General features: G+C 36.8%; 1 protein-coding gene and 1 non-coding gene across 3 annotated transcripts in view; one reads left to right on the forward strand and one right to left on the reverse strand.

Annotated features, from left to right (window-relative positions):
- Positions 1 to 27,751, reverse strand: part of ATP8B3 (ATPase phospholipid transporting 8B3) — a 119,516-nt gene that overhangs the window by 25,586 nt on the left and 66,179 nt on the right. For both annotated transcript variants that reach the window (XM_072404989.1, XM_072404990.1), the window contains 11 exons: positions 20,820 to 21,013; positions 17,991 to 18,199; positions 17,831 to 17,862; positions 16,439 to 16,595; positions 15,738 to 15,926; positions 15,546 to 15,658; positions 9,946 to 10,110; positions 8,518 to 8,629; positions 7,648 to 7,723; positions 4,138 to 4,273; positions 3,713 to 3,989 (listed from right to left, as the gene is read on the reverse strand). In XM_072404989.1, the coding sequence (XP_072261090.1) occupies positions 3,713 to 3,989; positions 4,138 to 4,273; positions 7,648 to 7,723; positions 8,518 to 8,629; positions 9,946 to 10,110; positions 15,546 to 15,658; positions 15,738 to 15,926; positions 16,439 to 16,595; positions 17,831 to 17,862; positions 17,991 to 18,199; positions 20,820 to 21,013 (1,660 nt within the window). The remainder of the gene's footprint in view (positions 1 to 3,712; positions 3,990 to 4,137; positions 4,274 to 7,647; positions 7,724 to 8,517; positions 8,630 to 9,945; positions 10,111 to 15,545; positions 15,659 to 15,737; positions 15,927 to 16,438; positions 16,596 to 17,830; positions 17,863 to 17,990; positions 18,200 to 20,819; positions 21,014 to 27,751) is intronic.
- LOC140327885 (small nucleolar RNA SNORA62/SNORA6 family) lies at positions 22,776 to 22,932 on the forward strand. Its single transcript, XR_011920171.1, has one exon. It is a non-coding gene; the product is annotated as a small nucleolar RNA SNORA62/SNORA6 family (small nucleolar RNA).

Genomic DNA, 27,751 nt, shown 5'->3' on the forward strand with positions numbered 1-27,751 from the left:
AAAAAAAAGAAAAAAAGGTTAGATATGAAAAACTAATTCTTCTTGTATTACAAAACAATAGCTTAATTAAAAATAAGTCAAGCCTATTTCAAAGACAAAGAACAAAATGGAATTTATACTAAGACCCTAAATCTTTTACCAACCACACTGCAGCATTTAAAAAACAAAATTGCTATAGGTTATTGAAAGATATATGAAACAGGATTTTGTGTGCTACCTTCAGTGTTCTCCAACAGTTCTAAATTAAATTGTTTTCTGTTCATCTCCAGGTTGTCTGAAAAAGGCCAGCGTGCTCATGTTTGGTATATTTTATTTACAAAAACTTGGTAAGCAAAATCATTTTATATCACGTTTCATGCATATTTTTCAGCTAAGGGAGATTGGTTGGGATCCAGATCTTTTCACAGAGATCACTGCTTTATGTGGATTATTGCCTGACTGTGCTAGAAGACATGTTTTTCAGAGCATAAGTGCAGATATCAGAGTTTGGAGTGCACTGAAAACTAGTTTCTTTTCACACTTTTATTGCAAATAAACAAAGATTACACTCCCAAAATGATCATTCCCACTACAAAATCTTGCAGCAACGAAATGATCATTTGGCCTTGATCCGGAAAATAAATATTCACTAGTGTCATTGGTCTGCCTGCTGCTTGGCCTTTTTGGAACAGAAATCTACCGTCTTTGTCTGCTAGTTCTGCTGTCAGATTAACCCCCCTAGCGTTCTAATTCTGTCAGTTTTTTGATGCAAAAAGTGATCCTATTTTTTTTGCATAGAAATTTTTGTTTATAGTGTGGGCCTGTAATTCTTAGGATTAACTCCCGGGTATGATGATTATATTTATTTATTATATTATAATCATAAATTATAATATATTACATAATTATAAATAATAATTTTAAAAAATAATGAAATAATAGACAACAATGTAATCTTAAAATAAAATATAAAATTAAAAATGTACTTTTATTTTTATTTCATGTTGTGTGGTGTTTTTGTACTGTAAAAACCATTTAAAAGCAGATTACATTGTAATCTGCTTTTAAATTTCCCTCCCAGACACACCCCCCAATACATCACCACTCACAGAACCCGGAAGATGACTCATCCTTACGGGTGATGTGAGTGGGGATGTCCCGCCCTGCCTCACACAGATGCTGCTGCTGCTCTGCATCATCCCCCCCCCCCCCCCCCCCCCCCCCCCCCCCAAATTCCAAATCTCCCACTGACATATTCCTAACTGATAATAACACTGTTATTCGTCCCTCCCCCCAGGCACATCTTTGGGTCACCTTGCATTCTGCACTCTCCTTCACTCCCCATATTCAGAACATTTCTAGGTCCATCTCCAAAATTCACCCTTACCAGTCTCCAGGGACCCCCAAACTTGTACATGCTTTTATCATCTCTCGTCTGGACTAATGTAAACTCCTCCTTTCTGGTCTTCCACTAACCCAACTCTCCTCTACAATCTAATATGAATGCTGCAGCCAGAGTTATCCATCCTTCCCACCACTCCTCCTCTGCTGCCTCTCTTTGTTGGCTTCAATTTCACCTTAGAATCAAATTCAGGCTCCTGTGCTTTGCCTTCAAATCCCTCCACAATTCTTGTCCCACTTACCTTTCTGACTTGATAGAAAAATACATCCCTAGCTACTTTCTTCGCTCCTCAAATGACCTACCAATGACTTCCTCTTGCATAACCTCCGCACACGCATGACTCCAAGACTTTACTAGAGCTGCCCTGACTCACTGGAATGGTCACATCCCATTCATCTTACTACTACTTTCTGCTTCTTTAAAAGAGCACTCAAAACCCATCTTTCAAAGTTTCCTAGCAGCCTACTTCTGTCTCTTAAACCCCTCACTACTTACCCTCCAATCCATATCCTCCTCCTATTGTGTGCTACTGCCCCCACCTCTTAGATTGAAAGCTCTTTCAGGCAGGGTTCTCCCCTCCTCCTGTGTCACTGTCTGTGTTTATCTGTCATTTGCAACCCCTATTTTTAGTGTAATATGTTGGTGCAATATAAATATTGTTTATTGTTATTATTATTATTATTATTATTATTATTATTATTATTAATAATAATAATAATAATAATAATAATAATAAAAAATGGGTATCCGGTGGGGTCCTTGGAGTACAAGCCAAACCTACTTAGTAAGTCCTGTAGTTTCTTTTGATCTCCGGGTTTGAATGGCCATTTAGGGGGCAGTGTTGTTAAGCTGCCGGTGATTCACTGGAGTATCCTTTGTCCTCCTCCCCACCTGTTGCTAACTCCGTTTGGGGTTAGTGCTAGTGGATCCAGATCTTTTTATCCAGAGCTTATTATCCAGATCTTCCAGCTGCCAGTTTATGTCAATTAGATGCATACTTTGTGCATTTGCGATGGTGTTCAGTATAGCAATGGCTCTGTCCCTCTGAGTGTCAACCTTACTTTTTTCATGCAGGGGAGAGGACAGTGAGAGGAGCTCAGCCTTTAGGTTTGATATGATCACTGTCAGAGTGGATTTAATGTCTGCAGCTGTGGCAGAAAGGTCTCCCAGCATCAGTGGTCTGGAAGGTTGAGGGGATGGAGACAGCCTACCGCTCATAGAAGGGAATGAGTGCACTCAGGAATCATCTATATCTATCTCCGGCACCAAGTTGGAATGTGTCGCGTTCTGTCCACTGAGCTTTTAAGATATCGGGGAGAGTCCTCATAGATTACCGGATTGGGTGTCGTAGCTTCTGGGACGGTGTAGCCTTAGATGGATGTTCCCATCTTGAGAAGAAAAGTAGGTAGAAAGCTGCCTATGTGCCATCCAGGTATCAGAGCTGCCTCAGATTGTGGCCATCTTGTTTGCATGCCATACCACACCCCTCACAATTCCTTTTTGATTACATCATCCAAAAACAAAAATACCTTATCTGGTTTCTCTTTCTCCCCTTATCAACATACTGTTGACATTTTTTAATAAAAATTCTCTGTTTTCATTACATACTTAATTGTAGACCCAGTGGTGTCTATGCTGTGCAGGCGGATAATGAATGGTGGAAATGGTCTGCCGAGATATACATAGCTTTCCAAAAATATTGAAGCACACTGTCTCAGAGCTCCTTTCAAATTCCTTGACTCTGGTGCAGGCAGTGTGCTTGGCATCAAATGGCAATACACATATAAAAATCCCTTGAGTGGATGCAAGCCAGGAGAAGTGGTTGTTCCTAGGCAGGCAGCATTTACATACAGATCACCATAATATCCATGTGATGCTGAGTCATTTGATTTAAAGAACTGAAATACAATGAATGAATGGGTTAGTTCAACTGAGGTGGAAGGGATAGATGATGTTGACATCCTCTAGTCCCAAAATTAGGCAGACTGTATCTGATTTGCCACAGTTTCCAATGCACACTTTGAGAGGTTTAAATTATGCAGTAAATTTTGAGTATAAGTGAGGAACCTACGTATACAACTGTGACAGGCTGAAGGTAAATCTAGAGTTCAACTCTAATTACCAAAGTATTACCAAATATAGTTTACATATTAATAAAACTTGTTGCATCATCTTTGTTGCCATACACACCAGTGGAACAGTGCTAATGCCAAAAAAATTACATTTATGCAATTGAAATAAATACAGGAGGTAAATGGATATCTTTTAAATTAAAGAGAACAGTGTATATATATAGCCATTTGTTATACAAAAAAATGAACCCATACTCACACTTAATCATATTGACATCGTTTGCTCCATCTCCAATAGCAAGAGTGATAGCTTTCTTGTACTTTTTCACAAGGTGTACAACCATAGCTTTTTGCTTTGGCGTCACTCTGCAGCAGATGACAGCTTGGCACTGAGATGCTAGGTCTACAAATGAATATTCTTTCATTTTCTCTTCTTGGTCACTAGGAATCACTTTCTTCCGGCGACAGAGTTCTACTACTTTTTGGAAAAGTTGCCATTTGCACTTTTTACTTTTATCAGGTGTTAAAATCTGTGCCTGTGAAAAAAAACCCCATTGATTAAGACAACAAAAAGCAATCATGCATCCAAGAAAAATATAATGTAAATATAATATATAATTAAGCTTTGTAAGAGAATCTGTGAAATGTAATAATCATTTGTTTATATCACAAAACAGAACTTACCAGAAAACTTCCATTGACCACAAGAGCTATCTTGTGTCCAAACTGCTCCCTGTGTTTCCTGAATATGTTGCTATCCAGTAGATTTTGCCCACTCCCTGAAAGATTGTTGTTCTCCCAGCAGTCATCAAGGATATCACTAATTAGATTAACACAAAACATTTTGTTAAATAAAAAAGCTAATCATAAAGCATACCTAAACTCAAATTTTTACTTTACATATAATGGTAGACAACTCTTCTATGTAAGGTACAATTGTTGATGTTGTTTGTTTTTTAAGTGCAACACCCTTTTTTTAATGAAAGGAGAAACCACCTCTTTAAATCTTGACAAGACTTGTTGGGAGCGCTGAGCCTCCCGGTGATACCTACGTCACATATCCCGAGAAGCTCTGGCTGCTCCTTCTGTGCATGCCCTAAACTCGGGTATGCTCAGAAGAGGTATTTTGCCTTCTAAGCGTGAGATGCCGATTTCACGCATCTGGAGTGAGATTGGCTTTCTTTTTTCCCTTTACAGCAGCTGCATCACCCAATCTTGCACCTGCGCAGTGCAAGATCAGGTGAGGAAGAAAGAAGACAAGAAGACGGAAGAGTAGATTGAAGATGGCTGTGCACGGTGCTTCCTTTGCGCTGGGGACAAAGAGGAATTCCAGGGTGACACAGGAACGGATCGTGGGAAGGACCAGAGCCATCGAGGGACCTGGGGGATTAAAAGTAAGTGTAATTTTTTTGTTTTTAGTTTAGTTCAGCTTTATTTTTGGAAAGACGGGTTTGTCTCTGTGCTGTGTGCTTTGATTTTGTGGGGAGATTTGACATCACTTGCTGCCTTGGCAGCCTATGACAGCAAGATGAAGTGAGAACTAGGCAGTGGAGCAGAACAGTACAAATGGTGAAACAAATATATAACAGAAGCTCCAACCTAAACACATTTATTTGAACATGAAAGATCTTAAAATCTATCCAATGAGGTTACTGCCATAAAAACCTAACCCCAGAGTTTTATCCGTACCCCCGTCAAAAAACAAACAAACTTCAAAAGAAACAAAACACACCAAAATTAAACAAGTGAAAGAAAGGTAAATGAGGCTTGACAAGAACACTAGCATTGACATTTTACTAGCTTGTGCTATCTCTTTACAAAATCAAGAGATGGTAATTATACCTATATGAGTATAACTATCCTGATCTCCAATTTCACATATAAAGTAATACTTTTAAGAAAATCCCATCCTTTTGGTTAGGTTCTTGCATTGATCACACGAGGTACAAATGTAGCAAAAATTGTCCTGTTTATTACACAGCTGCGCCTACAGGCTCACTATAGCCTAGCTGTATTATACAATAGAATGGTTTCCCACTAGAGACAAGCCCTTGGTCAATCTCGCCTTATATACCTATTTCTGACCTCAGCTCACTAACTTGCCCAGACATGCCCAGCTGCTGCTGGAACATGCATGCCACCAGAGGACATGATTCAGCTGAGGCGGCAGCAGGCATAGTGGTAGCTGCAACTGTTATAATGTTCCCATGTAAAAATACATTACCTAATTACCGACATTTGAACAGCTATAGCACGCCTGAAACATAAAATCTGTAAGTGATAGGCAAATTCTAAGTTCAGATTTGGAATCAGCACACTCGATATCATGTAAAGTACATGTGTTATTCCCAGTAGCAAAATCATTGTTGTGCAGCGTAATGTATACAGAATAAAAACCAGAATGTCAACTAACTAACTATGTCATGCTTTCATATGATAATTGTTACTTCCACAGTAGATGGCCTTAACCACCTGGTTCGGGTTAAGAAAACTTGCTGAAAGCGTTTACCCCGAACCAGGTTCAGGGTAGCTAAAAATAGAAACAAAGGTTACAGTGCAATCTGATTATCAAACAACATTGTATGACAATCCGATTACACCTGAAAAAAAACACCTTGTCCCCGCAGCTCCTCCGGAGACATCCGTCCTCTTCTGTCTTCTCCCGGCGTGTGCAGTGATAATCTCCGGGGGTTTCCCGGTGACGTCTGTGCATGCGTCAGTGCGGGTGGGAAATTCAAATAATTTTGTATTGGATTCAATATAAAAAAGCTGTATTGAGTCCAATACAAAGAAATCTTCATATATATATATTAAATTGTATTATATATATATATATATATATATATATATTATATAAGCTACTGTATAGTTACATTACATTAAACACTATTTTTTATTTTAAAGATTTTTTTTTTTATAATTTTTTTTTTAAGTTTATTATTAAATTTAATATTATATATATTATTAAATTTTGGACATATGAGTTATGCCTAAGAATTATTGCCTACAATCTAAAATAAATTTCCATGCAAAAAATGTAACGCTTTTTGCATGGAAGTACGGAAAGAATTAGAACACTCGGCGTTCACGTACGCACCCCTTAGCGATTCCTAATGATGTCAGTTCATGCGACCGTCGTCGGGGGTCGTAGAGGGAAATTCAAATATTTTGTATTGGATTCAATACAAACTCCTGTATCCAATCCAATCCAAAATAATAGAAAATATATTTATGTGGTTTTGTCTATAGGTATGTGATGTTGGACACTAAGGAGGTGTTTTACAAAACTATAGTACTATACAGTATACAGAATTATTGCATTTTCAGTATTTTTGATTTATTTATGCATTCTTGTTTAAGCTGATTTTTGTGTTTATTATTTCATTTATTATTAAAGTTAATTTTTTTTTAAATGATTGTGTGTTTCAAGTTTCAGACTTTATCAGGATATCTACTACACCCTTGTTTGGACATATTTCTGTAAGTTACAGGTCTACAATTTAAAAAAAAGAATTTCATGAAAAACAATGTACCGCTTTTGGTACAGAAATCCAGACATCAGTGAAACGCCCAAGAGGTTAAACATAGGAATATTTAGCAAAATAGGCCCAGTGACATACAAGACTAAAATACTACAAGCTTTAGCCTACTGGCACACCTGGAATTCCTTCTCATCCTGCCGAAGAGGATTACCTATTTATGTGGCGCTTTTATCCCAACAAAAAGTTAATGTTTTTATGCATTTATTTATTATCAGCTAATTTTTGCTTTACCCTTTCTAACATTTTTCCTTTATTTCTACTCTGAGCTTACAACCAATTCTATTTCTGCTGGATAAGTTGGGAAATAACTGTACAGTTATTCTTTTGTCATAATGTAAATAGCAATTGTAGTATAACATTAGAGCACCCAAGAACCAATTTCTACTCTGAGCTTACAACCAATTCTATTTCTGGTGGATAGGTTGGGAAATAACTGTACAGTTATTCTTTTGTCATAATGTAAATAGCAATTGTAGTATAACATTAGAGCACCCAAGAACCAATTAAATTACATGAAATAACAATATTGTAAGCTGTATAGATTCATAAAAAAAGAAATAAAGCACATATATCTCATGTTTTCTTTAAGACAAAGTAGCAACTAACTCAACTAATCAACAACACTTTAGCCTAAAATAATACTGTATATTACCAGATCTGTTTTTCATCCAGAATATTCATGTCATCAGAGAGTAATTGACACGAGAAGCCAATGTTAATTGCAGTTTCTGAATAAAATAAAGTGTAGAAATTACATTAGAAACCTAAAAATAAAATTTAGTTGAACAAGAAAAATACTCTAAAATGTAATTGTGCCCAGACTTTGGATATTAAACACTTTAAATATTCTTGACAAGCAGTAACAGAACAGTAAAGTACAAGTCATTTACATTAAAGGACTGGCAGCCTGTTAAGTTCTGGAAAAAGTTTAGGCTGTGTTAAAAACTTTGAGAATCGATTTCACAATGATTATAGATACATAGATGAATGAGGATTTGTTTAAAGTACTTTTACATCTTCAGATGACTCATCAGAATACAAAATCATTTCAACATTTACAGTCCAACAAAGCCATAATCCATCCTTAAACATAGTTGTGTTACTTGTTGATCCTGCAAGTAGATCTGTTATTTCTTCACTTCCTTTAACTTGCCAACTGGTTCTAAAAAAGGGAACATTACTGGGCAGGGTTGGACATGCTATATAACACTGACAGTAGTGCTTAAAATATCTACAGGTTTTAGATGGTCTGATTTAAAAAAAAAAATGATGTTGTAACCACTTGAATGTTTTAAATACAGATAGGCTTTTACTTGTTTGTTTCTAGGCTGTTTATCAGTAATTATAAATATGAATGGCAATTTTGGTAAATTTGATTAACGTACCCATGTATGGACAGAATAACCCTAGTATTGTTGTTTTAAACTAAAATAAAAATTTTATTTTTCAGTTTAGTTTAGCTGAACACCAGTCTGAATGTACATTTATGAGCATGTGAATTTCGCATGACATTGTAGAATACCTTGTTTGTCTCCCGTCAGCATCCATACTTTTATGTTAGCATTTTTGAGTAGTTGTATTGTTTCTGGAACACCATCTTGTAACTTATCTTCAATTGCAGTTGCACCAAGTAACTGTGGAGGAAACAACAGCATAAGATTTTTTTGGGACCAATAAGAGCTGAAAGGGGCACAGGAGATCAACTCAAATAAGTGTCACTTTCCCAGTGAATTTCAGAGGAACATTTCTCAACATCACAAATGAATTCACCATTCCTAGCAGCAGAAATTTTCGTTTACAGATATAACTTTGCTTGAGCAACCTATTTATAGTGATAGGTAGGGATGAGTATAAATTTAATCTTTAGGTGTCAATGCTATAGCAATGCTATGTTCAGGGGGTTCACAACTAACATAAAAAATTGTCAGCCAGCAATAACCAGTATATTGAAAGCAGGTTATTCCCACATTAATTTACCATTACGTTACAAGCTTTTGAAACATGGGGCCTGATTTATTAAAGCTTTTCAAGACTGGAAAAGATACACTTCTATGAGTGATCCAGAAATCCGGAAAGAATTTCTTAAAAGTCATTGCAATTTGTTAGAAAATGTTTTCAAACCTGAACCAAATCCATTCCAGGTTTGCTGGATCACCCAAGTTCACTGAGGAAGGTTTATCTTTATGAACTTTACCAAATCAGGCCGATTGTTTATTGAGACATGGTTCTGTGGGTCCCCCAGACATTCCCAGCAATTTTGGTGACAAATTTATGTTCAAAGATTTTGCAATTATCTTAAAAAAGACAGACTTTAATACAAATTTGTCCTCAAAATTTTTAGTCAAATAAAAAAAATGTAACCATTAACTTTGTATTTGAAAATCAGCAATTTTACTCCATGCCTAAACTACAAAGGGTAGTAGTGTTGATAAGAATAGAATGATTAGAATGATTAGAATAGTGTTGCTACGCTAAAAAAAAATTATATTCAGATAGTTTATGCACTTTAATATTGCCAGTGGTATACACATAAATCCTGCATTTATATACATTTCTTAGTCAGATAACCTGAATTGACTTTTCCTTTAAAGAAAACCTGATCTGAGGAAATGTTAGGGCCAATTATAGTTTCATGGCTGTTATTACTGGTCAAATCAATTCCATACATTTTTGAGTTAACAAGCATACAGGTTAGAAGTTGTGACTTCACTCTGACTTTCACTCTTTACTCTGACTACAGTACAAGCTCTTTCTCAGTAAGTGATTCAAGTAAGTATTGCAGATAGAAAGTAGTTTTTTTAAATTGAATGTCAGCTCTCATATTTATTTCCTCACAGGCCCCTCCTATGTCAGGATGTACAACTTTAACTTATGCCTTTGAGAAATATGTTCTGCCAAGCTTAATGACCCTTTTAAATCATATCATTGTAAATTATGATTTTTTTAATACCTGCAAATTACTTTCCATTTCATCATAAACCATTTCCATTAATTGTGATCGATTCTGCAGGGAAACACTGGCCTGATGGTGTTTTGTACTCCACTCTTCATACACAGAAGCATCAACCTCTTTGCATGCCACACACAAAGTTCTCAAAGTCTCCTCACCGAACATCTAAGTGATGAAACGAGATGTACAACACACTGGTAGATAAAATTTAGTAAATTTGAGACAACATCCCACACCCTATTTAAGAAACACACATATCTTCCCAAAATCAACAATACAATATACAGTAGATAAAATAGGAAAAGTAGTTTTTCTAGGCAAAGTAATTTGTATACTGTATAATGCCACCAATCTCAAAGCAAATCAGTGAACAGTTCCCTTTGTGAACCCTGTATCAAACTATAGGGAGCCTGTCATAATGGAAACATAAAGACTGCATTAATGACCTCTCCTTTCATAATGGCAAATGTTTATATTTCCCTAATGGCAGGTTTTCTTTAAAGGAAAGAATGGTTAGCTGTAAACTTTCCAGTTTTAGGATTATTGAAGCCTCACATGGGAAATATAGTCTTATATGGAATAAATAATTTTAGGGAGAATAAATCCTTTAGGTTTGAAAATTGTTTCCTGTGTTGCTCATCTGAAGATGTCCATATTTTAGCATTTGAGATGTTCAATAATCATATGACCCATTGTTCTATGGCTGTTCTAGTAGCTGGTTAATGCATTCTGTGCATGTAATTTTCCCTTAGACCTCAGCAACAAAGTCTGGAGGTGTTCACAGAATGGCACACAGTGTATTTTTAAAAATTAAATAAATATAGTGCTATTTAACAAAAGTAGTGGAAATTACTTTGGTCTACCATTATTAGTGTACAAGTATGAAATTAGTCTTACATAGGAGTATCTTTGGCTGGGGAAGGACTGTGAATTTGTTGGCAAAAACAAACAATTGATGGTGATGGTGAGCTATACTAAAATATATGATTTATCGAGACACACCTTTTTGCCTACACATGCTGTATATTCTGAAAAAAGCAGGCAGTCAGGGATGCAGTTAACAGTAAGTAAATTCACACATACTATACATAGCTTTACTAACATAGGTCTACACAGACATGTCACGAAGGTGAAAAATATGATCATATGATCAGAGCTGTGTAGAGACCGAAATGAATGTGGGATGGGTAGTTTCCAATCTTTTTTTGTGAAAAAACACTTTCTTTACATATTAGAAACTTTGTTCATTCCTTCTTTTCAAAAATCATAGCTATCGATGGTGTGGAAGGGTAGGAATAGAGCCACAAGGCCCCTATTTATTATTGGTGGGTTCTATTCTTGATAATAATGTGACAATCTGTACGTATTATGCCCCCAATAGGAAACAGCTGCCTTTTTTTTCCAATTTGACTAGTATTGTACGTGCTCATTAGCAAGGTACCATAATTTTATGTGGCGATACTAATACGATTCTGAACCGAAACGAGATAGATCTAAACCTGATGGCTCTTTTTCTACGCAAAAGATATCCGTTTTTAATTCTTTATTGAGTAGTTTGGGTGTAACAGATGTCTGGAGAAAGTACCATCCAGTGGCGAAAGATTTTATGTTTTTTTCTCATGCACATGGTTCCCACTCTCATAGATCATATGTTTGTTTCACGTGTTTGTTTCAGCTATTACCACAAATGACTGATTCTCGTATTTAATGGTGGCTTGGTCAGATCATGACCCAGTTATTTTGGTCTGCAACTCATTTTTCCTATTTCTTCCTCTAATAATTTGTGTCCTAACGACTCTTTGTTATCATACTCCCTGATAATGGGTGATATTATAGCTCAGACTACCGATTATTTTAGGATTAATGTAGGCAGTGTTTCTTCACCTATGGTGCTCTGGGATGCCTATAAAACTGTTATGCGGGGGAGTTCTCATCTGGGGAGTTCTCGTCCAGACGCAAGCGTGAACGTACCCAACAATTGGCTAAACTGGAGGCAGAAATGGATGTGATCACTACTGGGGATGACCGAGCGAATTTATTAAATTCGGTCTCGTGGCGAATTCGGCTGTTCTCGCTTACCAAATACGTAGGCGAGAGGCCTTTGTAAATTCGAACAGCAGGACCAAATTTTTGGGACCTGTAAGATGGCTGTTAGCTCCGCTCCCCTGATTGCTGTTGCAGCCCTGTAGTATGTGTTCCTGGATAGAGTTTCTGTATCCAGAAACACAGTGTGAGTCTCATTGGCTGTTCATGAATGAATGCAGCGTAGGAAAAATCCTCTGATTTTTTTCCACAGCCGCATTTATTCATAAACGCAAGCCCCATGACTCACTCGGAAAGGAGGAGTCTGAATGGAGCCGTGAGAACCCACCTCTCAGTGAGAGATCCCCAGGCACTACAGGCTTGCCTTCATTCTGACCTGTAGTGCCAGGGGATCGCTCACTGACAGGAGCATTCCCACAGCTGTATTTATGAATGCAGACGCAATAATCCTCCTATAGTGATTTCCCGGATTTCTGATGGTTTCACAAAATTTTGCGGACCCATCAGAAATTGGAGGAAATTTTCATCCCTAATCACTACTATTTTAAAAGGCACCCCACGGAGAGCAAAAAGAGACTATACCTTCAGGCTAAGATGGATTTAAATTTTTGTCTTGCAGATATTGCAGATTGTAGTATTTGGTGAATACAACAAAAAGTTTATGCCAATAACAATAAAATCGGTACGATGCTGGCCAACAAATTGTGCAATATGCCTAAACAGAGGCCTGCAGTTTTGTTGCGTACTAGAATTCATATGCATACTTCTAAACCCATTAACATACTAGAGAAATTTAGACACCAATTCGCTAAATTGTATAATGCACCTACTAAAGTGCATGGTTTTTTGTCTAAAATACATCTTCCAATGCTGACTACTGACCGGGCGAATTGTTTAGGTGCGAATTTCACTGTTTAGGAATTGTTGGCTGCAATTAAGTCCCTTAAGATTGGTAAGAAAGGAGGCCCAGATGGATTTATGGCGTTTTTAAAAAAAATATGGCAGATCATATTGCTCCCCATTTTCCCAGTTCTGGTATGCTACAAGCACAAGTGGTGATGATCCCTAAGCCGGGCAAAGACCATCTACATTGGTCGAAATAAATTTGAGTTTGAATGAGTTTCTTCCCTCCTTGATCCATAAAGATCAAGTAGACTTTATTACTTACTTATCTGGCTAGAAGGTGTGGTCAAAAGCCTATGCTCTTATCTCTTGATATGAACAAGGTTTTCGACTCAATATCCTGGCAATACTTACGCTTAGCTTTGCAAAAGTGGAATATTGGTGCAGCATTTTTCTCTTGGATAAATGCGATATATTCTAATCCTACTGCTTCTGTGAAATATTGTGGGTATGCATCCAAATCTTTTGATATTGCTTGAGGTACCCGGCAGGGATGACCTCTATCCACATTACTTTTTGTATTGGCTCTGGAACCCCTTGCAGCATTTATTTGACAGAGTACTGAAGTTTTGGGACTTAAAGTTTCATAATATACTCACAAAATTTCGCTTTTTGCGGATGATATTTTGTTATACATCCCTTTTCCTCATGTTATGTTACCATAGATTTTAAAGATTTTTACTGGTTTTGAACTGATATTGGGGCTTAAAATCAATCCTTCAAAGTCACTAGTTCTGAATTTCTGTAGCGGATTTGGAAGCACTTCAAGCTAATTATCCATACAATTGAGTTCAAGAAATGCCCTATTTAGGTACTCGAATTGTTGCGGAGCACCGAGCTTTGTATAAAGTTAATTATGTACCTTTGATTAGATCTCTTTGTACCCTTTTGGAAACTTGGAATACTCCCTATCTCTCTTGGTTTGGACGCATACATGCCATCAAGATGACCTTCTTGCCTAAAATTATGTATCTTATGCGGGTTCCCCCAATACCTTTTCTTTTTGGGATTTGCCAAACCCTTCAGCGAAAGGTGTTGCGATTTACTTGGAAATCTGGACTTCCTCGTATTAGTAAACAAGTACTTTTTTGTCCCAAATTAGCTGGAGGCCTTGGAGTTCCTCATTTATACTCTTACTATAAAGCATCCCAAATAGCTTTTTTTTTTTTTATCCATAATAAACATTGTCCTTTGTGGGCTTTAATTGAATTCCCAGTTCTGTGCTGAACTTATCCTAGAGCCCATCAGAGTCAATTAGATCTAAGACTATGAGCCCATTTTTGTTACATATACTACGGATCTGGAATTCTGTTAAGAATAAATATATAGTTTTTTGCAAATTAAGTTTTTCTCAATGGTCTGCTCGGTAGCCCTCGATTCCCTCTATCTATGTGTGCATTTGAGCGTGTAGAGATAACCCTGTTACGGTGGGGTCCATTTTCTTTTTATATGTTCCCATTGTCTCAACATGGTTTAAAAAACCTCTATCCTATTTTTCGGCATGGGAAAAGGAACTATCCATAGTTTTTTCAGAAGGATACTCTAAATCTATGGATAGCTATATCCAAAAGTACTAGAAATGTGAATGTTTTGGAAAATTCTTATAAGGTTTCAATGAGATGGTACCTTACCCCTGCCAGAATAGCACATGCATTCCCCTCGTTATCACCAAATTGTTTTAGGGGCTGCAACGCGAGAGGTACTATGGGCCACATATGGTGGCTTTGACCTAAATTTTCTAGATTATGGATAAGAGTATATCATATGATTTATACCATGTTGGGAATTAATTTATCTAAAGATCCTCGTCATGCGTTGTTTCATGTTTGCTTAATGTTGATAAAAAATCTTCTATCCTTATTTCTCATATTTTTATGGCTACTAAGCAGAATATTGCATGTGCATGGAAAACCTCTGTCTTAAATTTTATGTAAATTAAAAACTGAATGCATGGCACTATGGTAAATTAAAAAAATTACAGCTATTATTAATGACTCCCATGATAAGTTTTTGGCTATTTGGCAACCATGGTTGGACTATTATTTGCCTTCTCCTAGAACTCTCTCTCTTCTTATATTTCTTTTTTTTATCTTGTAACAGGACGTCTATTTTATTTCCATTTTTTTGTCTTTTTCTTTTTTCTTCCATGATAAAACCATGTGTGTTTTTTCCACTTTTACATTTTATTTATTCTGTTGTGCTGTTGTGTATTTGTACTAATGGTACTTTTATATTCAATGCTTTAAAGTAACAGCTGTTTTTTTTGTTTTGTGTTGCAACTTATTTTCATTTTTGGTATTTTTGTATCATTGTACTTTTTCCAGTGTTTTGTTTATTTATGTACTTCAATAAACCTTTTGTAAAAGAAATATGTTAATGGTTTATAACTAGATATCCTAATAACTACACCACTAGATATAGTCAAAAAGCCAAAGTTATATTTGCATTTTTTTTAATTTCGAATAGAGTAGACAATGGTATACTTTCAGTTTTATTTCTGTCAGAAATTTACCTGGGTTTATTGTCCCTGTAATGAGGAGATGAATACCTCAGTAATACCCTAAAAAGCACATATTGACTAAAGGAATACATTTCTGAGGTGGCTGTATTTCCGGTTTAAATAATTCTAAATCATCTAAATATGTAATACTTACCTCCAAAGCCTTTTCAGTTATGTCCATGTTCTTACAACCTGAATGAAGACGCTTTAGGATAACATCATCAGCTCCCTTGGTGTAAAGTTTAATTTTTCCGTCTGGGTCTTTAACTGTTGGTAATATTGAAAATATGCCAATCAGAAATTAAGTGCAAACAACAAACAAAATGCAAAAATCCAGCATGCTTACCTAATACAGACATCCTCTTGCGGACACTATTAAAGTCAAAAAGAGCTAAGATGTGGTAGGTTCTTTCAACTCCAAGTTCATTTGTAGTGATAGTGTCTTGTGTCCGGGACAAGAAGACATAGCCAAAGTTTCTTGCAGCTGTAACCAATGCTTCTTCATCAGGACTTGCTGCTTTATAAAGCAAATCATCTGAAACGCACAGAATTTATCAATGTCTAGAGCAGGAAAGAGGTGGGGAATGGAACAGAACATCACACACACACACAACACAGACCATACTGGAAACATATCTATAACATGTCAAAGCTATTCTTACTGGTATATGCCCATCAAAACCTGAGTAACAGTAAAGAAAATATTGTTTATGATGGGATAAGGGTGGGAAATGAATGAATCGCATATCGAATCGCATATCTTTAGACACTAGGGTTTTAAAACAGCTGCACCAAATATGTGGTTGTTTGATAAACTACAAGCAATATTTGGAGTTCAAAATTACAAAACAGGTAGCATTAAAGTTTTTTTGTCCAAATTCAAATGCTCAATTTTTAGATTTATACTTGCTGTACCTGCAGTTTGTATACCTAATGTACACTTATTCGCTAACTGTTGTAATACAGAACATCTCATGTCCTCCTAAATCCAAAAAGACAGATTTCTAATATACATGTTAAGTTTCTGGCATTATGATTTCATCTTACCTCCATTCTTTTCCACCATGACAGTGTGACAAATTGAAAGCAGACGAAAAAACTCCTTTAGGGTGTCATCCTTGTTCTGGCAAACTGTATCAATTAATGACTGGTCGTAGAAACTAAACTTTGTATCTGCATATTTATTCCACCTGAAGCTTACTTCCTAAGAATTACCAATGAATTTATCAATAAATGTCGTTTTTTTCGTTCATTTATTATTTGATAGAAAATAAATAATAATAAATTACCTGTCACAGTAAAGTAAACATACCAATATGCTTTAGTGCAAATTTCTGACACTGTTAGAAAGAACTGGTAGGTCATGGTATCAGTGCCGGAGTTTTACGGCCACCTGTGATAGTTTAGTGTTAGAGTCAAGGTTTAGGTGTTAAATATAAAATGTTAGGATAAATGTTAGCGTTTAGTGGATTAAATGACAGACTTCAGGTCACAGTGCAAATTTACAATCTAAGTACACCTGTCTGTTAATTTAAAAAACAAATACTGGAATATACGCCTGAAATTCTGTCAACTAGAGCTTTAAATGTGTTATAGATCTCCCTTCCTTAACCCTAATCAGCTTTCTTGCACAATTCCTATCAATATGAAAAATAGCATGCTCCTGTCTTTCTGCTTTTTGTAACCTCATTTGTTAGGAAACTCTTTTGTAAAAGGTAAAAATGAATTTCTTTTTCTGGGGGGAGGGGGGGTTAAAACTGGTGACAAAAAACACAGAATGGGAGTGCAGAGCCTCCTGGGATACATACATCACGGATCCCAGGAGGCTTTTGGCTGCTCCTTCTGATAGAGCTTTTCCTTCAATGGGAAAAAAGACAATGCCGATCTCACACATGTGAGCTGTGAATATAGTAGTTATAGTAGGGATTCCCTGAGGACCTGAAAGTTATTTCAAGGGTTCCCCATGCAAAAAAGGTTTAGAACAGCTGTTCTAGAGGATACACTGAATGTAATTTACAATTACTAATATTATTAGCTTCTCATGGCATATGCAGCGTTGCATAAGGTATATTTAACTGTTCGAGACACTTAGGAGAAATGTTTTGACTTACAGTTCTGAACAACAGCAGCAAAAACTTGCATACAGGTTTCATATACAGTAGCATTATTAGACCGTCTTAAGCAATACACAGTGGAAAAATCAAAGTCAGAAACTATTGATGCCAACGTTATTAACACTAGCCAAAGGAAAATTAAGTGAAGATTGTACATAGACAGGTAAACATAACAGTTGTGAGCAGAATATGCTTGTCTAAATTGGGTATTATATCACCATTTTCTTACTTCTAATTCTTTTTTTTATACATTTTTATTGGGCCTTTCTTACTTGTGAAACATGGGTAATAATGACATTTGTCATACTATTTATTTATTTAGTACCTGTAGACTCTTCTCATTGTTTGAACTGGTTCCTGAAAAATAAACACATGAATTGTAATAAAGAGAATGCACAGAAAAACTACCTATATCAAGAAAAATTGATTTTGATGAAAAAATTGACATTACATTCTAATATTTATTATATTTTAACAGCTTTTACCATAAATGTTTCCATTGATGCAGCATTTTTTGAAAGTCATGATGTTCTCTGTTAGTGTTCCAGTCTTATCAGAGAAAACATATTCTACTTGACCAAGCAAGTCATTCAGGCTGGTGGACCTGGCTTTGGCTGGAGTGTTGTTCCTCCCAAAATACATATCCACGTCCCAGTCAATGAACATGCTGTGAACTAGATGGATGAATTCTAATCTATAAAATGATAAATCATATTTAATTTAGTATTTAAAAACAATACCAAATTAATAACTGTAAGATGAACAAATTATGTGCAAATGATACTATGTGTACAAAACATACCAGGATTTCCTTTTCCCCTGTTTGACTATGAGTGCAGTAAGAATATGGGACGAACACATGCCTTTTGGTTGAATTTACTGTCAGCTCCCCCCCAGCATGTTTTTATATATATATAAAAAAAAAAAAATACTGCGAAATCTGAATGTTGATGAATTGTGACCATAGCAATAAAGCCTAACACCATGCTCCATTGTCACCCACCCTAATCCACCTTTACATACATATGGCAAAGCTACAGTTAGATATGATCTCCCTTGGTAAGAGCTGCAGAGCTCTTACCATAATACCCCACTTTGTGCCATTTCTCCTCAGGTCCCCTCTAATTTTAAAACATAGATAGAAGCTGATAAAATCTGTGGCATCCAAAATAACTTGATCATGTTTTCTTCCCCTATGTCACAAGGAAGAGTCCTCCTCCTGTCCTATGTAGCCGTGGTCCCCAACCTGACAGCTGGGTCGGATAACATAGAATAACTTTTTGCCACGGCCCAGTATATGTACAGGTTATACTACTCTGCTATTTTCAGCACCTCCTCCTCCTGCAATGGTTAGATAGGAGTGATGAAGTTTTGGTGGAGGGGAAGTAGCCACAAGAGTCCCCCACTTAACTTACTTTTCCTTTTTCTCTACTGTTAAAGAGAAATTGGGGTCCAGAGAAGGTGGTCAGCTATTTGTAACAGGCAAGCAGGTCTGGAATAAGTGCCCCTTAAAGTGGACCTTTCATCACAATTTTTTCTTTATATAGGGGTAAGGGATAAGGGTAGAGAACTTGTTTTGGTTCATTGTTGTTTTTTTCAATAAATGCCTTTTTTTTTAAAAAAAAAGGAAAAGCCAAAGCCCCTCCTCTTCTGTATTTACCACCACGATGGTAAAGACTGAATGGGTGTGCAGAGCCCCTTGGGATACATGTGTCATGAATACCAGGAGGCTTGGGCCCTGAGAATGGGCATACACAGGAGGGTCTTTTCAGTCATTGAAAAAAGAAAGATGGCATTCTCACACATTTTTTTTTTACTTTAGGTTCACTTTAATGAGAAAAAATCTCTGATTCTTATTAGAATTTAATGTTTGAGACCCCAAATCTAGCAATGTGTTATGTTCAGGGTGCTGAAACATACAGTTGGGTTTTAATATGGCAATAAAATATCATAAGAGCATACTCAACACATCACATGCAAAGTGAACAAAAACTGTTGCTTGCAGCAGGGTACTTTGTGACAGAACACTTGTAATATCAACTGTACCATTGTCTACAATTTTACAAAAAGATACATCTGGTTAATAAGAGTGCAACACTGATATTACAGAAAAAGAGTAGGGCTGGGTCTACACGGATGTTGTTAAAAACACACGTAAATGTTCCTACTGTGTTTATATCCTTTTTTATGCTCTTTTATTAGCGTTTTAAAGCTTGCCTTTAAAACGCTGGAAAACGTCTATACCGCGTTTTTCCACGTTTTCCTGCATTTTTAATGCATTTACATTTCAAGTGCTTATAAACGCCCTAAAATGCGAGAAAACATCCCATTGAAATCAATGGAAGGGTTTACCCACATTTTTTGGCGTTTTCCAGCTTTAACCACACGTTTTAATTTTTTAAACATTGCAAGCAAAGTTATAGATAACGCTCATAAAAGTGCCTCAAGGAAACGTCCTGGTGTAGATTAGCCTATTGGAATTCATGGAAATTTCAAACATGGGCTTTTAAAGCCTCAGGTTAAACGCTGGGGAAAAGATCCGTGTAGACTAAGCCAAAAAAGAAAAAAAAAAGACACAGGCATGGGTTTCCTGAAACATTTTGCTACTTTTTGATTTATCTTCTTTCACTATTTATTAATGTGTTGGGGTTTTTTTTGCACTTTTAAATTAGGACCAGCCTACCCATCTATCCTTTGACAGCTGAGTGACAAATGCCAAATCATTGAAGAAATAGATAACCCAGCTCCTTTTCAATAAGTGGATGAGCTTACACCAGCTATATTGTAAGTGTATGTGTAGGGAAAGCTGACAATTCTGTTTTGATATTTGCACAGGTCCCCCATGGCAATGCCTGTGAGAATTTTGAGATTTGAAAAAAGCTTGCCTATTACTGCTAAAATACTCAGAATGAATACCAAGAATATAACCACCTCTTAACCAGAAACCTAATGGGGTTCACAGCACAGTATGTTCTGAGGATTTTTATGTTTGTATTAATCTTATTTAATTTTAATATTATTTTATACATACCTAAATAATGTATTTTATGTTACAGTTTTATTTCTTTTTTGATTTATTTTGGTGGCTAAATCAGATCGGTCCAGACTTTAAAATTAAAAAAGGGTTTCCTTAATTTTGTATGTAATATTTTTATTTATTTTGAAATGTTTTATTTCCTGATATTAAACATTTGGCAAACAATCAATTTGTCAAATAATACATAGAAGCTTTTTATTTTGTGCAATACATCAATTGAAATAATCCACTGTCAGATTTTAGGTGTATATTTATACAAACAATCATGTTTCCTTACGTGATATACATTGATAATGGCACAATGTTGCTCATCAGTATAGTATAACCCCAGAACACAAGGAATGCGCTGTAAGCCGATGTAACATTGGAAGGTAGATGCGGTATATAACTGTGCTTTTCTTGAAACCATGTAGCCCAAAATCCTGATGCAATGGCTAATGACAGGGCGCATACTATTAAAATCACAAATACCTAAAAGTTAAATAAAAAAAAAATAGATGTCTTGTTTCACAGCACATTAAATGTATTAGTACATGGCACAGAAACAAATTTTTTTCCTGTAGACTAACCAAAATATAAATAATATAAAACATAACATAATAAGTACCAAATAAGAAAGGCCTGTAAAGTAAAACTTGATGATGTCTTTTCTGTTTATCAAACAGTCCCCACCACAAAAAAAAAATAATTTTTCTGAGTTTAAGTTTTAAGTTTTGTTAATAGTCCCTTCCCCCAAATCCCAAGGATTGAAGGGGGTTTTCTGTATTTAAAATATTCAGTGCAAGAGTGTGACAACATTTTACCTGTGATCAATGTTACAATTATCTATACTACACCATAGTATCCATTGGAGCATCTAACAACCACTAATCCATATCTCTAACATAATAAATTGCATTTTCACACCACCACACCATGACTTATAACATGTTGAAGGTATATGAAATGTCAGCTTGTTTGTGAACAAGTTTTTTTTAGGCTGAATTGTTTTTTGCATTTCATTTAATCATCAAAAGTACATACACTGGACACTTATTTCATTATATTGGATGGACTGTAAGCTTATCATGAATGAGTGGGAGTTTTGAGGGAAGAGGAAAGGCTGAATATTAACCATGAAGGAAATAAGAAGCAAAATGGTTACATAGTTACAAATTGAGGTTGAAAAAAGACATGTCTATCAAGTTTATCTCCTTGCGAAATAAATATATCCCAGATATAAAACTCTATGTTCATAGTTGATCAAGAGAAAGGCTACAAAAAAGGGGAAAAAATCCTTTCTGATTCTATGAGGCAATTGGATGTTCCTTTGATCAACAGTCTGTTATCTTTACTTTAAATCTTTAATACCCAGTTATATTCTGTCCTTCAGAAAAAAAACATCCAGCCTTTTGGTAAAGCAATCTATGGAACGTGATAAAACTATCTCCTCCATTCCTTTTACTAGTTTAGTTGCTCTTCTCTGCATTCTCTCCAATTCCGCAATATCCTTTTTGTGAACTGGTGCCCAAAACTGGACTGCATATTCCAAATGTGGTCTGACCAATGCTTTGTACAGGGGCATGATTATGTCTCCATCTCTGCAGTCTATTCCTCTTTTATTACAAGAAATACTTTGCTAGCTTTAGATATTGCAGCTTGGCATTGCATGCTATTGGTAAGTCTATGATCTACCAGATCCCCCAGATCCTTTTCTTTTCCTGACTCCCCCAAATTTATTCAACCTAGAGAGTATGAAGCATGCATGCTAGCCCTCAAGTCTGCTTGTAGATCATATACATCCTGTATGGATTTAATTCCATTACATAGTTTGGTGTCATCTGCAAACATAGAAATGTTACTTTTAATCCCAAACTCTATATCATTTACATTGATGTTAAACAGTAAAAGACCAAACATTGAATTCTGGGGTACACCACTAATTACCTTAGACTATTCAGAGTATGAATCATTAATCACTACTCTCTGGATGCAGTCTTTTAGCCAGTTCTCTATCCATTTACAGATTGGCTTTTCTAAGCCTATTGACCCTAACCTTCATATTAACCGTCTGTGGGGCACTGTGAAAATGCTTTTGCAAAGTCCAAGTACACTATATTAACTGCTACTCCACTGTCTACCTGTTTACTTACTTCCCCATAAAAAGAGAGTAAAATTGTTTGACAACTTTGGTCTTTCTTGAATCCATCCAGGTTCTTTAACAAACTCTGTAATGACTTTGCTCTACTTTTGTACAGCACGCTGTTAAAGCTCTGAGATTAGGTTGAGTTGTCAGCCAATGACCTCTAGAGTGTCGGAAGCGTGCTAAAGTAACATGACAAGATTTTCACTAACACCGTCAGAGCTTTCCGCTCCATGATCGGGCTTTGATAGTGATCTATGTCACAGTAAAAATGCAGGAAGTTTATAAAGTACCTTTAGCTGTGAAGTCTCACCAGAAGGGCTAGCAGATAAAGGCCTGTCATCAGTTCTGCACGTATTCATATTCTACAAGGTCTTGGTAGAGGCTTTGCTTTTCTATGTCAGAGCTGCCCTAGGTGGTAACACAAGAACCAGGTGTCCAGTCTTTGGCAACACTGGCTTGTTTTTAAAAAAAGGTGAAAAAATGAGTGCGTCCTATCTTGTATGACAATTTCTGTGACGATAGGAAGGTTAATACATAAGTTAGGAACCACATTGGCCTCACACCAATCCATTGGTCTCAAGCCTGTAAATAAAGAGCATCTGAAAATTAGAACCAATAGCTTTGAAATAACTGAGATCAGCTCTTTTGTTTATTTGCAGTGGCCAATCCATAGGCATCCTTTAAGGGGCCTATATGCTAAGAACTGTTCTTTTTGCTATTAATATATTTTGTTTTAGGGGTTTGCCTTGTTTCATTGCAACCTGTCTTTCATTTTGAAGTTTAGCACATTTTATCTAGTTTTACATATTTTGTTATATACATTTTTATATTTTTGGAACAGCTGTGAGCCACACAGGGTTTATTTTTAACCTCTTAAACTTATTACTCATATAAATATATTTTTCAGTGTGTTTGTGTAGAACAGACTTTAGGCATTCACATTTTTGTTCTGTGTTCTTTGAGGACAATATTCTCTCCCAATCCAAATCACATAGATTTGCTCTTAATAATGGAAAATTTGCCCTCCTAAAATTTAATGTTTTTATCTTTCCTGTTTTTACTTCCTGTTTACTACTTACATTACTGAAATTATATTATGGTCACTGCTTCCCAGATTCTCCTTTTTATGCACAATGGTTATAATCTCTGCACTGTTGTAAAAAAAACTAGGTTCAGCAGAGCATAATTTCTAGTTGGGGCTTCTATAAATTGTACCATAAAATTATCTAGTATTACATTTATAAATGTCCTCACTTTTGCTGTACCTGTAGTGCCATTACTCCAGTCAATGTCAGGGTAGTTAAAATCTCCCATGAATAAAACATTACCAGATTTTGAAGCCATTTCTATCCATGCTAGTAGTTGATTCTTTCTTTCTTCCTTAGCACTGGAAGGTCTATAGCAGACTCCAATAACTGTATATTATGCATCTCCATACTCAACTCCACCCATAATGTCTCAATCTCATCACTTGCTCCATCAAAAATTTCTTTTACATTCAATTTTACATTCACTTTCAGATCACCTCTTCCATACAGACGGACACCACCACCTTTTCGTTTGACTTTATCTTTACGAAAGAGTGTAAGCAGGATTATTGGTTATATATTGTGGCTAAAATGAATGAGAAGGAAGCAACAATGGCAACCTATAGGAACCTACAAGAAAAAACAGCTCACCATATAATATTATAATTACTAGAAACAACAAAAGATGTAAGAAAGAGGTAGGCCGGGGGGCGAGAATTGGGTGGCAGCGTGAATGGGTGCACACAGAGCTGATTAATGCAAAAGCCCACTATTACCTAGCACACTGCACACCAGCAAACACATCTATAGGGAACAAAAAGCATCAGAAAGATCCTGCGATTTCGTGGACCTGATCGAGGTAGCCTCTGACCATGAGAGCCACGCTACACTCTTGAAGCCACAGGTATAGAGAACCTCTCCCGTGGTTGGGTTCTGAGCGTTCATCTTTGCAAAGGGATGTCACAGATTGCACTGGGTAACAATTTTGAACAAATTTTATGTTGACTTCAATTTTTAAGCTTGTTTACATTAAAATAGGTATGCCGATTCTGAAAGTGCAGTTAGTTTTCTTCTATCACGTCAGATTTGTTCTCTACGGCTTTTATTACTGTAGCATAGATTTGTATAGGCTATTTATTTATACACAAGACAGTGTGGTCAGACATTGTGCACTGCTCTACGTAGTGAATAAATAAATTTATTTATTTATACTTACACACATTTCCTTTTTTTTTAAATCATGTCTGGCGCTGCTGTTTCTCGTTGTAAGTGACCTCGGATTGTTCCTGACCAGCCTTTGCCTTACCCTTCTGTACCACCCTTATCGGACTGATCCTCTGTGAATAACCCTTGCCTTGTTTTATGAGGACAATAAAGCTTGACGAAAGGATTCTTGGAGCTGGCTGTGGTTTGTGTGCCCAGGCGCATTACAGGCCATCTGTGTTGACCTTAAAATGGTATGCTTCCTTCTTGGTCAGCAACACGGATGTACCAAGTATCCCTTTTATCTGTGCATATGGGACAACAGAGCTTGTGAGAGGCATTGGGTGGAAAGGAATTGGCCTCCAAGATCTGCCCTAAAAACAGGTGATCCAAACAAACATTCTACATGAGCCACTTGTTGGTTGAAAGAATATTATATTTCTGCCTCTGCACATGAAACTGGGTCTGATGAAGCAGTTCGTTAAAGCTTTGCCAACTGAAGGAGACTCATTTTGACATTTCCCAGCCTGTCATTTGAAAAAATAAAGGCCGGTGTGTTTAATGGTCCACAGATTCGGCAGCTCATCAAAGATGAACATTTCATCAGGTCAATGTCAGAAGTCGAAAAGAATGCTTGGTTATCATTTAAAGCCATTGTCACGGACTTTCTTGGAAACACACAAGCAAATAATTACACAGAAAGTGTCCAGAAACTCTTGGAGAGCTACAAAATGCTTGGCTGCAATATGAGCATCAAGGTGCACTTTCTGCATAGCCATCTATCTAACTTCCCAAAAAACCTTGGTGCAGTCAGTGATGAGCAAGGTGAATGATTCCACCAAGAAGGTCATGGAAGGAGGGTATCAGGGTAGATGGCATGTACATATGATGGCTGACTACTGTTGAAGTATCCGGCGGGTATCTCCTAACACTGAACACTCAAGGAAAAGCTATAAACGTAAATTTTTAGCTTAACCGCTTACCCCATTAATTTTATTAATGCTATAGAGTAACAATAAATCCTTTGTATGAACAAAAGAAATTTAAATAAACAGTATATTCAAGTTATTTTTTTATTATTTGAAAATTTTGTATGTTTTTTGACAAAAAAGGAGGGTACCCTGTATCGTAAAAATTGGATGTGATAGAAATAAGCTGGGGTCATTTCTGGATTCACCACCCAAAAAACAAGTGTAAGATATAACTCAACTAAAAATGCGTTTCCCAGTGTTATCTTTCTCCACAACAGCAGGAGAGCGGGAGTCCCCCACTGCCTGCACAGCAGCAAGGTACAGATTTTACACAGGAGGCAGGTTTGAGTGGGTATGGGTGAATGGGTATGAGTGAGATCTTCAACCTAGGTCGGGGTATCTCCAGTTACCTTTTTTTACAGTTTTTGTTGATGTCTGTAAATGTATGTTATCATTCCTTCCCCTCCCCTTTTCCCCCTTATCCCTCTTGATATAAAGCCCTCAACTACATACTCAATTTCAGCTACCATGTACATAGGTTTCTTGAGCTCTTTTGGTATGACCACACTGTCCCATGGTTAGGTTAATGTCTATGAATGTTAAGGGGCTTTATTTTCTCACCAAAATAAGGCTTACGCTACAGGAGATTAAGCGTTTGAAATGCATGTGGCTTTTTTTTTTTACGAGAGATGCACCTATATCAGACAGGAAATTTTAATCTCCTCAGGCGCTACTGCCCACTGGTGTACCCCGCCCTATGTAAAAGTCAAAAAAAGTCGGGAGAGGTTGCCATACTTGTCCACACTCACACTCAATTCTTCCCAACCAAAACTATCCAGATACATTATACTACAGGGCACTATGGCCTCAGCAGAGGTGGCCTTACGTAATATCTACGCCCCTTATTCCACCCAAATTAAATTCTGAAAAAGAATCCTGAACCTGGAAACCTTGCTTTCTTATACAGTACATACTTGCTAGTGGGTGGAGACTTTATTATACCTCACACCCCCCAGCTGGACCGCCTTTCCCTAGCCACAGCAAACAGGCCTCTCCTACCTCCCTCCTCCCCTGTGGTTTTAGGAGACTGCTCACTCCATCATCAGGGTCTGTTTGACGCCTGGCGCATACAACACCCTACTGACAGGCAATACATGTTCTTTTCTAATCCTCATCACACTCACACTAGGTTGGACTATTTTATGGTCAACATTTCGGTTCTCTGGTAGACTACCTCTATCTTGATTCAATCAATTACATGGTCGTATCATGCCCCCATTCTGATTGCAGTTGACTTAGGCAAGGTGCCAGTTAAGAATTACCACTGGCTGATGAATGAGTTCTTACGCAAAAAATCTGACTACGATGGCATTTTTCAGAAAATGCCCATTCGGTGCCTCAGGAGTCCACACTATGGGAAGCACATACAACGGTTATCCGTGGGCAATCTATTACTAAATCTGATAAGCTGAAGAAAGATAAGGCAGCCCTGAGAACCCAGCTTGAGGCCTCAGTGGAATCACAGGGTTATTGATGTTAGGAATTCGCCCTAGGTAGAGCAGTCCTTGATGTACTTGTGCCAACATTACTATGACAAAGGCAACAAGGCAGACTCCTCCTGGCCTGCCAAATTAGGGATCAGCCAGCCAGAAGTACGCCTATGGTGGGAAGGGATAGCCAGGGAGTTCTACACTAAGACCCTTGACAGTCTCTGATATTTTTGGTGACTGTCATAAATCTCTGTATTCCACAGAGCGCAACTCACAGCTGAAGAACCATACCATACTTGCCTCCCATATATATATGATTATCTGCCCAATTGCTCCCTCCCTGCTCTTGAAGCTTCAGCAGGGACCACTTTTATGAGTCTGCCACGGTAGAG

The sequence above is a fragment of the Pyxicephalus adspersus genome, chromosome 3 (assembly GCF_032062135.1).
Source record: "Pyxicephalus adspersus chromosome 3, UCB_Pads_2.0, whole genome shotgun sequence".
NCBI classification, from domain to species: Eukaryota; Metazoa; Chordata; class Amphibia; order Anura; family Pyxicephalidae; genus Pyxicephalus; species Pyxicephalus adspersus.